The 16,763-nt window shown below is 39.3% G+C and overlaps 2 protein-coding genes across 3 annotated transcripts; both read left to right on the top strand.

The window, feature by feature from the left end:
* The first annotated feature begins 9,683 nt into the window (after window positions 1-9,683).
* grifin (galectin-related inter-fiber protein) lies at window positions 9,684-13,053 on the top strand. Its single transcript, XM_047807630.1, has 4 exons — window positions 9,684-9,818; window positions 11,052-11,131; window positions 12,436-12,598; window positions 12,700-13,053. Exons 1-4 carry the CDS (start codon window positions 9,807-9,809, stop codon window positions 12,862-12,864), a joined length of 420 nt encoding a protein of 139 aa, XP_047663586.1. The 5' UTR covers window positions 9,684-9,806; the 3' UTR covers window positions 12,865-13,053.
* An 821-nt stretch (window positions 13,054-13,874) lies between these two features.
* On the top strand, window positions 13,875-16,453 carry LOC113660398 (neuropeptide FF receptor 2). Of its 2 annotated transcripts, none has more exons than XM_027173892.2 (2): window positions 13,875-14,067; window positions 14,391-16,453. In XM_027173892.2, exon 2 carries the CDS (start codon window positions 14,551-14,553, stop codon window positions 15,862-15,864), a length of 1,314 nt encoding a protein of 437 aa, XP_027029693.1. In that variant the 5' UTR covers window positions 13,875-14,067; window positions 14,391-14,550; the 3' UTR covers window positions 15,865-16,453. The 2 variants fall into 2 exon arrangements, with proteins under 2 accessions (XP_027029693.1, XP_027029692.1); XM_027173891.2 differs by having other exon boundaries at window positions 14,386-16,453.
* Window positions 16,454-16,763: the final 310 nt, after the last annotated feature.

Genomic DNA, 16,763 nt, shown 5'->3' with positions numbered 1-16,763 from the left:
TCAGAAAAATGACGTGGGCATGATTTCCATTTCATTATAAAAGGCAAGCTGAGATACTGTAAGTTTTGCTAATTTGCTAGTAGTTCTAGTATGGATTCCAGATGAAAACAAGACATGAACTTAAATTTCATTAATACATGAAATACTTACAATTAAAAGGTGATTTCGGCTTGAATACGTCCATATTTACCTCAGTAAGACTTAATAAACTTTATCTACACTTTCAGTTAACATATAATTCCTCAGTCTTTCTGTTTATCTCATGAGACAGTGATTAATCCCCATGTGCCCCTGTAGGTTACTGATGTGCTCACGGTGAATATTGTTTAATAAGCATGTTCTCTTCATCCTTGAATTCCCTGCAGCTACGTGCTTCACATCATTTTTTTCGCTCAGTAATCACAGACTTTTCACATTAGCCTTTTAGCCTTTTACAGTTGAATAATTAAAGGCTGTTCTTTCGGAAGGTATGATTCATACACAATATTTGCCAAAGCTGAATGCAGCATTTTAATTACAACCATTCCTATAAAATTCCTGTCATATGTTCCATACGACAGTTCATACGTGACTCTTATAGGAATAGTGCAAATTAGAATACTAATTAATTCAACTTTATTTATATAGCATTTTTAACCATGCATATTTTCTCAAAGCAGCTTTACATATACAGTACAGACCAAAAGTTTGGACACACCTTCTCATTCAAAGAGTTTTCTTTATTTTCATGACTATGAAAATTGTAGATTCACACTGAAGGCATCAAAACTATGAACTAACACGTGCAGAATTATATACGTACATAACAAAAAATGTGTGAAACAATTGAAAATATGTCATATTCTAGGTTCTTCAAAGTAGCCACATTTTGCTTTGATTACTGCTTTGCACACTCTTGGCGTTCTCTTGATGAGCTTCAAGAGGTCGTCACCTGAAATGGTCTTCCAACAGTCTTGAAGGAGTTCCCAGAGATGCTTAGCACTTGTTGGCCATTTTGCATTCACTCTGCGGTCCAGCTCACCCCAAACCATCTCGATTGGGTTCAGGTCCGGTGACTGTGGAGGCCAGGTCTTCTGGCGCAGCACCCCATCACTCTCCTTCATGGTCAAATAGCCCTTACACAACCTGGAGGTGTGTTTGGGGTCATTGTCCTGTTGAAAAGGTGGTGTGTCCACACTTTTGGAAGGTGTGTCCAAACTTTTGGTCTGTATGTATATTTATATATTTGATCAGTAATAAAGTCTTAACAGTTCCATAAAGACCGATGTTGGGGGCAGTGATGGCTCAAGTGGTTACGGCTCTGGGATGTAGATCAGTGGATCAAAGTGCTAAGCTGCCACGGTTGGACCCTTGATCAAGGCCTCTTAACCCTCCCTGATCCAAGGGTGCTGTATCATAGCTGCCCCTGCACTCTGACCCCAACCTCCTCAGTTGGGATATGTGAAGAAAAGACTTATATTGTGGCGATAATAAAGTCTACTATGCTCCAAATTTGATAATAAAGGCTTCTAGTATAGCTAATTTTTATATTTTATAGCAAGTAATAGAATAATTACTATAATTTTAACTCCTTTAAAGAGTACACTGGTCTTATTATTACTATTTTTCCGGTAATATGAACATTTTATGTCTGGAAGTCTGATCTAAAATTATTCAGGAGTCTTTAATTTGAAGATAGAAACAATAGCTTTGTAAGTAAAAACAGAACTTGAGTTAATAAACAGCACTGTGGAGTGTGACATGACATAGATATTCAATGCTCAACAAAAGCACAACCGTAATAAGCACCAATTCCACTTTTGCCCTTTTAGGATTATACTCCCAAAGCACAATCTGTCATTTCCCATCAATAACAGGACATCAATTCAAATAAAATAGAAACAGAGTTTCAAGATGGTTATAAAAATTAAATTACGGTAAAAAAAAAATTATATTATTAAGACAATAAAATCCCATAGGACAAGTAGGGGATAAACATAGAGTTCATCTCTGCTCTGGTTAGTGAGCCAATAATGATCAGGGTTCTTCATGCAGTATATTAGAGGAGCAGAAAAGCAAGAAGTTTAATGTACTGTGGCCGATTCTGTCTGAAGAGATCAGAATCTTATTAATGGTGATAATGATTATCTTTTGTAAATTTATATGGGATTATCATTTGAAGAATCCTCAGTTGTGGAACTGAATATGAATAAGAAAAATCTTAACAATATCAACATTAATACTAGGGTGAGCCCAGCGTTTATAAGACTCCAGATCCACCACAATCCCGACTTGCTCTTATTACAGATGATTGAATGACGAGGTGAGAAAATGAAGTGAAAATGTTTATTTTTTTGTTTGAAGCATTTGAGTCTCTTCGGACTATTTGTAGTCCTTGGCTTTAGGTTAATAATGAAAGGCATATGCGGTCACCTTGGCGCTGATTATGTGTTAGGCTGTCAGCATGAGGCAGCTGATGGGAAAGAGCATAGTCATGATCAGACAGAGCAGCTGGGATTAGTGACTGCCATCTGGACACACTTACTCTCTCATCGTGCACGTTGGCGTGCGATCATGTCTGTGTGCAAATGCATGCATGTTTATGTTGTCCTCATTTACAACAAGGACAGCATGTCACCAAATAATAAGCGTATGCCATTGCATTTGAAATCAGACTTTGAGAGTCATATGAGATTATAATAATCGTCAGACTATCCAGACTAATATTCTATACTTATCGTAACTCAGGGCTTGGAAAGCCATTTATTTCAAGGTCTTTTATATTTGCTCATGATAGCTCACTGTAATTACACAGACTCTAATTGATTCTTATACACTGTGGCCTCTGTCAGGGTCATCGTGGGAAAATTCAGTCAGAGCAGCAGCAGGCCTGCTTTTCTGCTCCGAACCATATGGCTACGATTTTAGCAGGCACTAAGAAAGCTGTATCTCACAGCATCTTTATGCATATGGAAACACCGGGTGCCCGGTTTCCAGTCATAACTTCATTAACTACCATATTAAAAAATGTGCACAAGTGTGTGTCTGACTTTGCCACCTGTTCCTGTCTTGGACACCTAACCTGTTCAACCTGCATGACTAATCTTAGGTTGATGGAGGTAGATTCCGCCTTGCATGGATTTCATTGAGCAAGTATTGCCATGTTTTCTGTCCTCTAATACAGTCTTAACTGTTATTCTCTCCTTTTCTCTGAGGATCATAAACATTTAACACCGTACTCAGAATCTGTTTGTGGAATGAGGAAGTGAAAGATTAATGCTTAGTCTCTCGCTCATCTGTCAGCATCTAAGGTTTATTTGTAGAATATAACGTTGCATCCTTCACTGTTTCACAGAGGCTCGTTTTGTTTGCACTCGGCACTCTGGGAGTATCAGCAACCCGGTTCCCCAGGCCTCATCTACACTCTCCCATGTTTCCCCATTTTTGCAGGTCATGGGTGAGTTCATATTAAACCCAAGCTTGTTTGAACAAGAGTCTAACCAGCCTAGCGGATGTGCATGTATACTGCCTAAACAAATAACGTCAGATCCGTACTTTGTGTGTCTGAGAGTCTGGCATGATAAGAATGTAATGGTGTCATCTCAGGGTTAATGACTATCTGATGGAGATGAGGCTAAGGAGCATCATGATGTGGAAACGGCAGCTGCTTCGATTCTCTGGCCTCGTGGTATTATCATAACTCTACATTATAGCATATTTTAATGTGAAGACACACACGATGTCTTGTCGTGTGTGTAGATTAGGAAAGACAGTGAGCTCAAAAGTTTTTTGTTTTGTTTTAATAGAAGCCTAACGCAGCTTTTGCTGTTAATTGCACACCATTAAGTCTCTGGAATAGATCATTTATCAATTTCAGGATGAGTTTACAAAAGGAAAAGAAGAACTCTACAGCTTAGTGATGTGAGATTTGAACCCAGGACCTGCAGAAGAGACACTCTTTCCGTCCTGAGCTCTTCATTAGTACGCATTATGCATAAAAGTGAATGTAGGTCGCCCTCTGCTGGTGATGTGTAAAACTCATTAATAAGGCAGATAAGATCAGGAGAGCTTCACACTGACACACCAGCTACACTTCTTTTGCCATGAGAACATTATTCAGATATTGACCACATCTTTAAATGCGTCTCTTACTCCATAATCAAAAACTCTTTGTATTCTTTGTAGTGTGCCTCGAGTTAACAGAAATGGTAATTGTGATACCTGAAGCAGAGTGAATCTAAAAGAGATTTATCAGCAAGGAGTAAATGTGCAGCACAGCATTCTTGCTCGAAGGTCCCCTAAGGAAACACTCTCTTTAGCAATGCATGGAGATGGCACAGTGCCAGTCGTCTTAAAGGTGCATTCTGCGTTTTGTTCATTAGTTTGTTTTAAAATGGTCAAATCTGAAGAATAAATTCATCAAAATAATGATAAATTACTGACTTAGATTTTAGATTTTGTCCTCTATCATAGCATACACATTTTTTTTTGTTGATGCTGCACACAAGATCAGATTCACTTCTTCATGGTTAAGAAGGCATTAAGTATTGGAGCTAATTGAGGATGATCGTTTTGTGTTGCTTCCTCTATCTAACACGGATAGATCTAATGTTTATCAGGGGCAGTGCACATTCAGAACTGTATCTAAGTCAGTGGTGTACTATTATATCTGCAAAGAGACGGTGTGGGACACACACCTGATTCCACCTGTTGTTCTTGACTTTCATTAGACTCAGGTGAGGCTTCTTCTTAGTTGGAATGAAACCCTGCACTCAAACTGACACTTTGCCCCTGAAATAAGCACCAGATGCGATGCCTAAATAGTACAGATGATCTTGGTGTACTGCTGTAGTACTTAGTAGGGCAGTGTGTGGTTTGGGATGCAAATTAATCCCAAAGATATGTGTGGTGGCCTCCAAAAATCTGGTCAATATCCTACTATTTGTAGAAAACTGAAAAATGTTTCTCTTTTTCATGCACATGAAGCACCAACAATTTACAGTCTGGTTAACTCTAAAAGTGAAAATCTCATGCACTTTAAAAACTTCGATAGATAGATAGATAGATAGATAGATAGATAGATAGATAGATAGATAGATAGATAGATAGATAGATAGATAGATAGATAGATAGATAGACGGACGGACGGACGGACGGACGGACGGACAGACAGACAGACAGACAGACAGACAGACAGTTTTTATGAGCATTTACAAGTCATTTGGCATTTGGGAAAATTCCATAAATTGGGAAATGAAAGAGAGCCAACAGAAAAGAATAAATTAAGACTACAGATAAGTTATGACAACAGAAGGTGTGCTGTATAAAACGGAGGACAGGCCAGTCTGGTCTGTCTCATAGAGCCATCAGCTGGAAACAAACAGCCTAAATGACAGGATCTTTCACACTCGCTCATTATCATAATAAATAACTGTTCTTATAAAAGAATACTGCTTCTGTTTTTCAGGCTTTACCCTGAGCGCTCATTTCATGCTCCCTGCTATCTGTGAACTTCACCTTTTATGGAGTTTTATTGTGAAATAAAACATTTCCATTTAGACTGCATATAAATGAGCTGTGCCATGAAGACGCTTTGTACTTGTCTGTGGTCGGTTTTGCTCGTGCAAACATTTATATATGCAAATAATAAGTAGACAGAGTTTGTCATGCAAACCTTAAAGCTTCTGTGACATGCGATTCAATTTAGTTCAATTTTATTTGTATAGCGCTTTTAACAATGGACCTTGTCTCAAAGCAGCTTTACAGAACATAAGAAATATAGTACAAAATATGTAGTAGACAAATATTAATACAATACCAAGGTTGAAGATTAATAATAGACTTAATGTGTTAAATGTGTTTGTATTTAACCCCAATGAACAAGTCTGAGGTGACTGAGGCGACTGTGTGGAGGAAAAACTCCCTTAGATGGAAGAGAAAGAAACCTTGAGAGGAACCAGACTCAAAAGTGAACCTCGTCCTCATTTGGGTGACATTTGAGGATGTTGTCCTCAAAGACCACATAGAGTAGGAGATATTTTACAATGTATGAATACATCATGAAGCAGAATCAAACTGGAGCTGAAACATCTCTAGCAGTGGAGATGAATTACAGTAGCATAGCTGCATGTACTAGAGCACAAGATCATGGGATGTATTATGTGTGTGTCTGACTGAAGAGATATGTCTTTAATCTACATTTAAACTGGGAAAGTGTGTCTGAGCCTTGAACAATGTCAGGAAGACTATTCCAAAGATTTAAACACAAAAACGTTCTACTGCCTTTAGTAGATTTTGATATTCTGTGAACTACCAGAAGTCCTGAGTTTTGTGAGCGTGAAGGATTGTAACGTGTTAGAAGACTGGTTAGATACATGGGAGCTAAACCATTAAGAGCCTTATATGTAAGTAGCAGCAGTTTGTAACTAATTCTAAACTTAACAGGTAGCCAGTGTAGAGGTGATAAAATTGGGGTTATATGGTTATAGATATCAGATGCAGTTAGGATGTTTCTTAGCTTGACAATATTTCTAAGGTGGAAACAGAAAAGCCTATGCAAAAGCTCTCTGATATTTCCTAATCTTTTCCATGAGATAGGTTTATGGTTTAATACATGGCAAACCTGTAGAGTTTCTTTTACAATTTCATTCACAGTTCATTCATTCGTTTCTTTCTTCTTTTTTTTTCTTTTTTTTTTGCTCTCCAAAACTCACATGAAAAGTACATTTGGAGAGGTTTCAGACATCTTGAAGCTCTTTTTCTGACTTGATCTCTCCAGGCAGTTTTAAAAAAAAGATGACTCATATCAGAAAATGACTCTTCACCCAGATAGAACCCTTTAATCTTAAGGTGATTCATGTCCCTTTCTTTACTCAAGAACACACACAAAAAGCTCCATCAGCTTCCAAAACTTCACCTTAAGGAGGTGTGTCCTTGTAGCTTAGCATGTTTTAGCTAGCTGTCATGCCACATTATGTCATGAAGAGAGATGTGTGCTAATACATATGGATGTAAATGACCTGTTTCACTTTATGTACCACGATGAATAAGTTATTCTTTTATAGCAGTTTATTTAATGAACTGAAAAGTTCATGTTGCTAACAGAAATGATTACGATACTTCAGTCTGACAGTATCGCATGTTCATGTTAGCATCTTTACCTTAAATTACCGATGGCAACCTTTCTTTGCACAACCTCGCACACCCTACATTCCAGTTAATATGCAAGGCATTTCCCATGTTTAAAATGATTATTTATTTTGATTTTTATTTCATTTTATTTTTCACTGCAGCCTCGTCGGCTTGACGTTGTACAGCATTACGTTGCTCATACATCTGCAAACCTCTACACTTTATTCCTCAAACAGTTCATACTTGTTTTTCTTTTTCTACTTCGATGTACTGTAAGTAAATTCTTTTTTCATGTAAATTCTGTTTTATGTCACAGGACAGCCATGACAAAGCAAACAGTTCTCTGCATGTCTCTGTAACGTTTGATTGAAACTTGATTTGATTTGTTTTTCGACCTTAAATATGGAGCAGTTTGGAAAATCCTAGATAAGCTGTGGTCATAAGCATTTTACTGTCATAAGCATTTTACTGTCATAAGCATTTTATTTCCATTCCTATGGTGTTCATGTTGGGGGAAAAAACTGTAAAGCTCGTCCTCGTTCCTTAACTGGAAATCCTTACATTTTCCACTCTGAAATATTATTATGTATAATGTAATCTTATAGACATTATAACATGAAGATTGCTATTTCAGGATAAATGAATTTAAGGATGCTTTGCATCAGATATTAAGATTCCATGTAGATATTCTGAGAACTGATCAGATTTATGCCATCGCTGTGTTCCACAGACCTTATTCCAGGACTTGGTTATATAAATTGTGACAGCTTTGACCTCTGGCGATTCGATATGCTAATTGTATTTTCATTTACGGTATGCATTTAAATAACTCATTTTCATTTTTTTGTAGATGAAATATAATCCCCTGTGGCGCTCTGTTTCACCATGCCACATATCCATAACTACAGATATGTATAGATTTATCTCTGCTTTGTTTCAGTATCATTATTTGCTCTATGAGCTTGATATGTTATCGATACTGGATTGAGAAATGATGTTGATGCTCATATTAAGAGGTCGCTCAAAGCTCCTGGTTACACAATTCCACTTGAATATATGCAGTTGTAGAAAGGGTGCTAAATAGAATCGCTAGCATCTGGTGTCCCTCAGGATGAGGTTCCCATATGAGTCTGGTTTCTTCCTCGTATCCTCATTATCGTCACCTCCAGCTCGCTCGTTAAGGATAAATAGAAATTAAGATATTAAACTTTGTCATTTTTCTACTGAATTGTTATGTTCCTGTTAAAGTGCTTTGAGACAATGTCTATTGTAAAAAGCGCTATAAAAATAAAATCGAATTGAATTGCATTGAATTAAATATGTTGCTTTTGCTTAGTTAGAATTTACTCCTAGTGACTCCCAGATCTCTCGAGTTTCTGGACTCTGATGAGATCAAATCAAACTGCACGAGCATCCGTCATCGAACAGAGTCATGACAGTCTGCACTACTGATAAGAGACAGACAGGGAAGCAACAGAGAACAGAAAAGCAACACACACACACACACACACACACACACACACACACACACACACACACACACACACACACACACACACAAACACATACAGTGAGACCTTATTGATATCACCTTTTGAAAAAAGAATGTACATTCTGTACCCACAAATAAAGGCTCCTGCTTTTCATTGATTTATATCCTATTATAGTTTCACACCAGGGTTCTGAGTGCTGATGATTCACCTTATGTAGTGTGTGCTTTAGAGCAGGGTCTTTATTCCTAGTCAACATAGTATCCGTCATTATAGTGTGCGCCTGCTGGATGTGCTGTCGTGATGGTGGAGCAATGTGAAGCATCCTGTCCTACAAGCAGAAGCGACTCTGCCCAGCTCTTATGAGCTCTGCTCTGCCATTGTGCTCAGACTCGGGCAGGAAATTCAAGGTCTGGTAAATCTGATGAGCTGTGAAACCAAAACAGACATCCACACGTATCGTTTAATCCTCAGGATTAGCAGCTAGTAGCTTGCTCGTTTTTATAGACTAGAATGCAAATATTCAATGCCCATTTTTGCTGTTTGAAAGCAGTTTCATTTCAGCAAAGCTGACAGGCTGTGTTCAGAACCAGCCATTACGTTTTCTGACATGAAATAACGGCACGTGCGATGTGGCACCTGAACTAACATGGAGTGCAGCGTTGTTGGTGAATGTTGCAGTGATTCTTCATCATTGTTTTAAGGAGCTGTTATGGCTCATTAGCTCCTAGCTACCACTCCATTTCCTGGTGTCCTGATGTATGCAGGAATATAATCTAATACCTGCGTAATAAATCTAATAAAGAGAAAAGAATGTAATAAAATGATTGTAATGGAACAGATTCCCTCTAAGGTTGTGTATGAACATAACTGATAGCTTATTCATCTAAGCCTGTGGTACAATGAGGTCTCTGAACTGTGAAGGTCTCTAGAGCAGACAGAGGTTTAGTTGTAACTCTGTGTGTGTGTGTGTGTGTGTGTGTGTGTGTGTGTGTGTGTGTGTGTGTGTGTGTGTGTGTGTGTGTGTGTGTGTGTGTGTGTGTACATATGTTTGCTTTCATAGAACTCAGCCCAGACAAAGGCCCACCTCACATAAAACCTTGTGGCACACGTAGTGCTGCTGCTCTCTTTAAATCGCATTCCCACTTTCCAGCTTCAAGTCTAAAAGCTGATCGATACACAGAGCCACAAGACACCATCGACGAGATGGCATTACGGGTAAGAAACACAGATCGACTGCAGACACAATCAAAGCAAATTAGCTCATTGTGTTGTTTCAAGCTTTGCTGGTCGTTCATAGTTCAATTACCTACTCGGCACAGGTCCTTCATTAGGTATTGGATGCAAGTGGCGCAGCATGCCTGGACTTTATGCAGATGATAATCAATGCACCGGGGACATGTTTATGAAATACATATTCATTAGAGAAATGATGGTTCTCCGCATGATGGACCATGAAGGGACTCTTCGGGGAGCTTAAGTGCTGTCCTGTACATTACTCACTGGCTTTCTCTCAGTGCTGAATTACTTCGCTTGAGAACAGTAGAAAAGCTTCAGCTGGCTTCAATGAAGGTTTAGCTACAGTCTATGATTATTGACGGTTTACCTGCGATCGCTGCAATTAGCAGTACGGAGAGAGGGAAGCATTAGCATCCACCTTAAGCATTAGTGTCATTTAAGGCTCATTTGTTTACTTTGAAACGGAACAGCGTTCAGAAGTTGTACAGTATCGAGCTCTGTGATGTTTACTCAGCAGCTCATTCATAGAAGCTCTTGAGCCTTGGTAAGGACTTGAATTTAGATTTATAAAGCATACAGGAGGCCATGTATCGGAGTCCATGCCTGGTTTATAAACCTTCCTCTTTTCTCTGGTGACAATATCACACAATGTTCCTGAGTTTGTTCACATGCTCTGAAGTTTCTCAGAATGTTTGAGGGGCGAATATGATTGTAAAAAATCAATCAGCCAGCATTTTATCCAGAAAAGAGAAAGATATGAATCATTTCAATGAGTTAAAATGAATCAGGTTTAGTGAACAATAGTGGCTTTAAAAGCACAAAGTAGCCATTGATGTGTTAATAGAACAGACGAAGAATATATTAAATGACGAAATCTTTCATCTGCCGTTTGGTCCGTGGAAAGTCATAAAGGAAAACTCTTGATTTGTTTCAGAATTTGTTTTTTTCATCGAACTGTGTTGAAACTGAGGTAATTAAATTAGCCAGGATGAATCACATTACATGATTATATTACAATACAAAAGAAGCAGCATCAATTACATTTTTCACATATTATCATTTCACTTCTTAATCGTTAAACAGCACAAACATATTCGACACATTTATTTCTCTATAACATTTTTTAATTAGACAGTAAACCGGATATGCACAACATCTACAGCAGTCTGACTCAAACCAACCAAATCTAAAAATATCACCTGATTCTTCCAGTTTGAAGCTTCCTGTCCTGATGGCTTGTGTCCCGGGTGGAGCGTCGTGGTGAAAGGACAGCCTAGCTCAGCAGCCGATAAGTAAGTTCAGCACAGGGGTCCTGATCATAAGATAATAGAGAAATCTGTGTAGGTCTGTGAAAAAATCTAAAAAGAGCAGAGGCAGAATATTATTTAGAAAACACAATTTCCAGCGGGTAGATATTACAGTTCCAGGGTTATGATGTTGGATGTTTTTTCTGACCTGTGTGCTCACAAGCATGCAAGGAATTTATTTACCAGAAACCCATTAATGTTTTCATCTATCAGACTTGCACAAATGTTTATTCTGTAATAGGAAAATAAAAGGGCTGCGTTCAGAGTGAAGAAACAGAATCCATGATAAATCAAAGTTGCTTTGTCTAAAATCCAAGCGATCTGAAAGCAGACAGGAGGCAACAGTTCAAGAAGACAGTTCTTAATCCTGCTGAAAGTTATGCACTAATGTTCCTATTCCCCTTCCAAACTGGGAATACTTTACAGAACATGAGACGTTAATAACTGTGAGGAGTTCGTAATTTATCAAGCCTGGTGGGAGAGAGAGAGAGAGAGAGAGAGAGAGAGAGAGAGAGAGAGAGAGAGAGAGAGAGAGAGAGAGAGAGAGAGAGAGAGAGAGAGAGAGAGAGAGAGAACCTATTTATCACACTCAATGTGAAAATCTTCAATAACAATTACACAAACAAAGCCTCACTACAAAGCTGCATTTGGGACACCAGTCATTCATCTATTCATCCATTCCTCCATCCATCCATCACCAACCAACCATCACAGGGCACAATCTTTCTCTCTCTCTCACACACACACACACACACACACACACACACACACACACACACACACACACACACACACACACACACACACACACACACACAAAATCACATGCTGTTCACACACGACAATTTAGAGATGCCAATCAGACTACATGTCTTAGGACTGGGAGAAGAACGCAGAGTGGAGATGGAAATCAAACCTCCGACCTCTGGGGTGCCAAGCAAACATGCTAATCATGCATTTGACTGAGTCACGAACATGTGACTTAATTATTAAGTGTTGGACGAATAGCTTTCATCTGAGAACGGTCCTTATGCTGTATCTTCATAGCTCAGGATTAGCCAAAAAAAAAGGTGGAATTCAAGATCGTTGGTTGTTTCTTCCATGCTAAATTGTCAATAAGCAGATAAGAAATGGGGACCAGGGAAGCACATCTGGTGGTTTATTATTGGTGGTATATCTAAACTGACACAGTTGAACAGTTCCAATCAAACTGGTTGCTCCTGACCCAATTGCCTCTGACTCCCACATTATCCTACACCGTCACTAATGTGTCTTTCTGATTCACCAAGGTTTGAGATCAATTTCCTCTGTGATCAGGATGACAGAATAGCCTTTCATTTCAACCCCCGCTTTAAAGAATCGGACATAGTGTGTAACTCCTTCCTCGCAAACCAATGGGGGCAGGAACAGAGATGCACCAACTTCCTGTTTGAAACCAACGAACCTTTTCAGGTGAAGGAATAAACCAGTACGATCCTCATACCACATGTATACGTATAAGGTCCTTACAGAAACTGACTGCAGTTGTTCTTTCTACATTTTCCTGTCAACAGATCGAAATCGACTCAGACGAAGACAACTTTTATGTTTACATCGATGACACAAAAATCATGCAGTTTAAGCATCGTGTCCACGACCTGAAGACCATCACGAAAGTCCAGGTGGTGAAGGATATCGACATCTCCAGTGTGGAAATCACCAAGAAACAGTTTTGCTAAAATTGTCAAGGCTTAAATCTTCCCTCTGGGAAAGATCAACCGAATGAGCCTTTGCTTGTTTACACTGGATTGTGTTTGTCTTTCTTGAGTTTTGTGTTTAATTTTAGCAATTAAATAATGAATAGTGATGATTATTCTTTTAGTTTCCACACTTCCTGTTGGTCTCTTGGCAGTGTGAATAATAATTGCCTCAAGCCTTACCAGTGCAATTAACACATTATAATTTGTGCCAAATGGATGCTTTAAAATATTTACACAAGAGCAATATGAGAATATCATATCATATTCATTACTATATGGATGTGCCAAAGAAACACATCACTATTTGTGATAATTTATCAATTCACAGTGTTCATTGAACTGGAACACTGACTGAACCAAAGACGTCCTCACGTCAGTACCAGATCTCACTAATGCTCTTGTAGCACAATAAACACAAAGCCACACAGGCATGCTCCAACATCTAGTGGAAAGACTTCAGAGAAGAGAAGAGAAGAGAAGAGAAGAGAAGAGAAGAGAAGAGAAGAGAAGAGAAGAGTGGATGAAATCTGGAGTGAAACAGCAGAGATTATGCCGTAACCGATAACAGATGGTCTTTTTATATATAAGCACTTCTGTGATCTGATGTATTAGAAACTCTGTTTCTTGTGAGCTTTTTTTTTTTTTACTAGTGCCTTTTGTAACTGTAAATCCTTGGCAGTAGAATTGGAAATAATTCTTGAATTGGAATTCCTAGAACGGACAAATGAATTATTTTTTTAAGAATGAATACAAAAATCATTGAAGTACCTGTAAAATGAATGGGAAAAAAAGAAAGAAACAATATAAACATGACTCATGGAGCTTCTGCTCAGTGAACGCACAGGCGCATTAGCAGCTTGAGGCGCACACACAGAGAGAGAGAGAGAGAGAGAGAGAGAGAGAGAGAGAGAGAGAGAGAGAGAGAGAGAGAGAGAGAGAGAGAGAGAGAGAGAGAGAGAGAGAGAGAGAGAGAGAGAGTGAGAGAGAGTGAGAGAGGAGCGCGGACAGTCAGATGCATCACTTTCAGCAGCAGTGAGTGTTCTCTAGAAGGAAAGCGTGCAATTCATCCATGCCATACGGAGGTTGCATGTAGAAATAATCTGTTCACAGGAGGCTGAAACATGAAGAAAAACAGCACGAGCGATGCTTCTCTTACTGGAAACATTTCCCGCAGTCATCATGGTACGTGCTCACTTTTCTAACAAACACCTTTTTAATTAAAAGTGGCTTTGTGTCATATTAATTACACCCAATGCGCACCCAAAGATTTTACATTTTACAAAAGTTGCTTTTCAAAAGTAATATTAATACTAATTAAATATCTAGAGGAAAAAACACTGTGTCTCTTTATGCGCTACTGATTTGAAGAATCGTGTGCGGTCATGATGCTTCAAAAGCTGCTCCTCAGGCAGCATGCAAGTTACTACTGCATGCAACTGCACACATTTTTAATAAACAGGTGTTAAAAGTGTACCGTGTAATATTGTGTTTTTTTTGCAGGGCAGCTGGATATATTGTGGGAAGGTTCCAGGAGGTGAAATGATGGAAGGCAACAGCGACGTGTACTGAGGAATGTTGGTAATTCAAAATCCAAAGCTGCAGTTGTACCGTCTCGAGTGCTCGGGGATGCATGGAGATTTTGATTAGCTTGAGTAAAACTTAAAGATGAATTGCTCTGAATTTAATTTCCATGGTCCGATGTCGTCGATGCCGAACGGCTCGTTCGTCAGCGCGGAGAGCAGTGATTTGTTCCCTCACCAGAACAGTGAACTGGAGAGAACGTTATTACTGACAATTCAGGAGCCAACCACTATCTCCCTGACCGTAATGTACTCATTGTCATTTTTGGTGGGCTTCATGGGGAACCTCACGGCGATTCGGATGCTCACCAGACAGAGAAACAGGAGGGTACAGAGCGTCAGTGCTACCAAGAGTTTACTGATCAACCTGGCTGTCTGTGACCTGATGGTAGTCTGCATCTGCATGCCCATCACCCTGGGCCATACCATCTACACGGCCTGGGTGTATGGCGATCTGCTCTGCAGGGCAGTGCCCTTTATCCAGGCAGTGTCTGTATCAGCCAGCGTACTCAGCCTAACCGTCATCAGTGTGAACAGGTACTACAGTGTACACAGCCCACTGAATGCCCGCTCCTACTTCACCCAGAGAAAGATCTACGTTACCATCGGCGTCGTGTGGATTCTCAGCTCCATTATCTGTTCCCCGCTTCTTTTCATGATCAAGTTGGATGAAATCTGTTTAATTAACATTGCAGTTCCTGTCTGCAGAGAGCTGTGGCCACAGATGAGGCTCAAGCAGGTTTATAATGTTCTCCTCTTCATCATGCTGTACTGCATACCTGTGACTTTTAACCTGACCATCAGTTTCCTTACGGGACGGAAGCTCTGGAGGGCGTCACAGCATTTCAGTGACTTTGACCCTCACTCGCAAGTGATGTATGCTTCGTGTTTGAAAACACGTAAGAAGATTGCAAAAGTGGTGGTCACCCTGGTCCTGCTGTTCGCAATCTCCTGGCTGCCCCTGTATGTGACTGATATTTTAATTGACCATGAGACACATCCTCCACACTGGATCCTACAAACACGGCCATTCGCCCAGTGGTTGGGTCTCACCAACTCTAGCCTCAACCCCATCTGCTACTGTTTCCTGGGTGATCTGCATCGCTCTGCCAAGATAATCAAATCCAAGTACCATCAGCGGATGCTGTCTCTCCTCAGCACTTCAAGCTCCACCAAGGTACCAAGACTGCTCCTTTTTAAGCGGCAGACATCCAGCCAGAGGCAGGAGACTGGGGCTCAAGTGTCTGAGGAAACACTGTCAGATTGGTGTTCTCACACAAGTGTAGGGGACTTTAACCAGATGTTGTCTCTGCAAAGCCTTTCTGAAAGGATAGCGTCTCGAAGCATACCTGACCTCAACAACCTGTCTATAGAGAACTTCTCACAACCTGTGGTATAACACGGCCAAAGGTTCCTCTTCGACTCTGAATTAAGCCCCTGGAGCTGGATTTGTAAGGAGATTTTGATGTGAGCATGATTAACTAAAAGCGTTACCCATAATTACTTTGCGCCCCTCTCACACTTTAATGTTAAAAAATGGAAAACTGTCATTGTGCAATGGACATGAATTATGATTTGACGACATGTAATTTAAACTCATCATCTTCTCATGCCACTACAGACACAACTGTGCATAAATGACTAATCCATTTTAGTCAAAAGAGAGCAAGCTACGACTACAATATTTAATCCATGGTGAAAACATCTTAAAAGCTACAAGGGTTCCAGTCAGTGTAAGCTAACCCATTAGTTGTAAACAGAATATTAGCAGACGAATCGCAATATATATAAGTTACTGTACAATGTTTACAATAGTCTTGTTTGTGTAAATTAATTGTTCTTGACTGTGATTACATATTTTACATATTAAATGACAAATGTCACATAATTCAAGCCGATCCGGTGTAGCATACTTCTTCCAGTTCAACCTTTCAGCTCTAACAAAGACATGGAGCTGAAAGATTTGCAATTCAATTTGTATCTAATTGTTGATTAAAAAAAGTCAATAGGGAGTCTCATATGAAATATTATATTAGTCCAGCCTTTGTAATTGATCTCACTATGTTTTTTTGTTTTTGTTTTTTTGTTTTTTGCCACATTTCATTCTTGTTAAAAAAAAAAAACATTTCTTTTTTTAACTACGCAAAGAGGCTAAATAGAATTCTTTGAGAGCTATGATTATAAACTGATGCGTTTCATCCCTTTAAGGGCTCGTTGAAACATTTAGCGGAGGCATTTTGTGGGAGGAAAAACAGGAAATGATTTTTGTCTTTCAGGAACATTTCACTCTCTTCAGCT

The sequence above is a fragment of the Tachysurus fulvidraco genome, chromosome 24 (assembly GCF_022655615.1).
Source record: "Tachysurus fulvidraco isolate hzauxx_2018 chromosome 24, HZAU_PFXX_2.0, whole genome shotgun sequence".
Lineage (NCBI taxonomy): Eukaryota > Metazoa > Chordata > Actinopteri > Siluriformes > Bagridae > Tachysurus > Tachysurus fulvidraco.
The sequence above is the reverse complement of the archived record's forward strand: the minus strand, read 5'-3'. Positions and strand labels throughout refer to the sequence as shown.

Bases quoted from the DNA above. Each gene is read 5' to 3' on its own strand.
- grifin (XM_047807630.1), top strand. The intron at 11,132-12,435 runs GTAAGTTCAGCA...TGATTCACCAAG, and splicing joins CCTAGCTCAGCAGCCGATAA to GTTTGAGATCAATTTCCTCT. The intron at 12,599-12,699 runs GTGAAGGAATAA...TCCTGTCAACAG, and splicing joins AAACCAACGAACCTTTTCAG to ATCGAAATCGACTCAGACGA.
- LOC113660398 (XM_027173892.2), top strand. From the start codon at position 14,551: ATGAATTGCTCTGAATTTAATTTCCATGGTCCGATGTCGTCGATGCCG.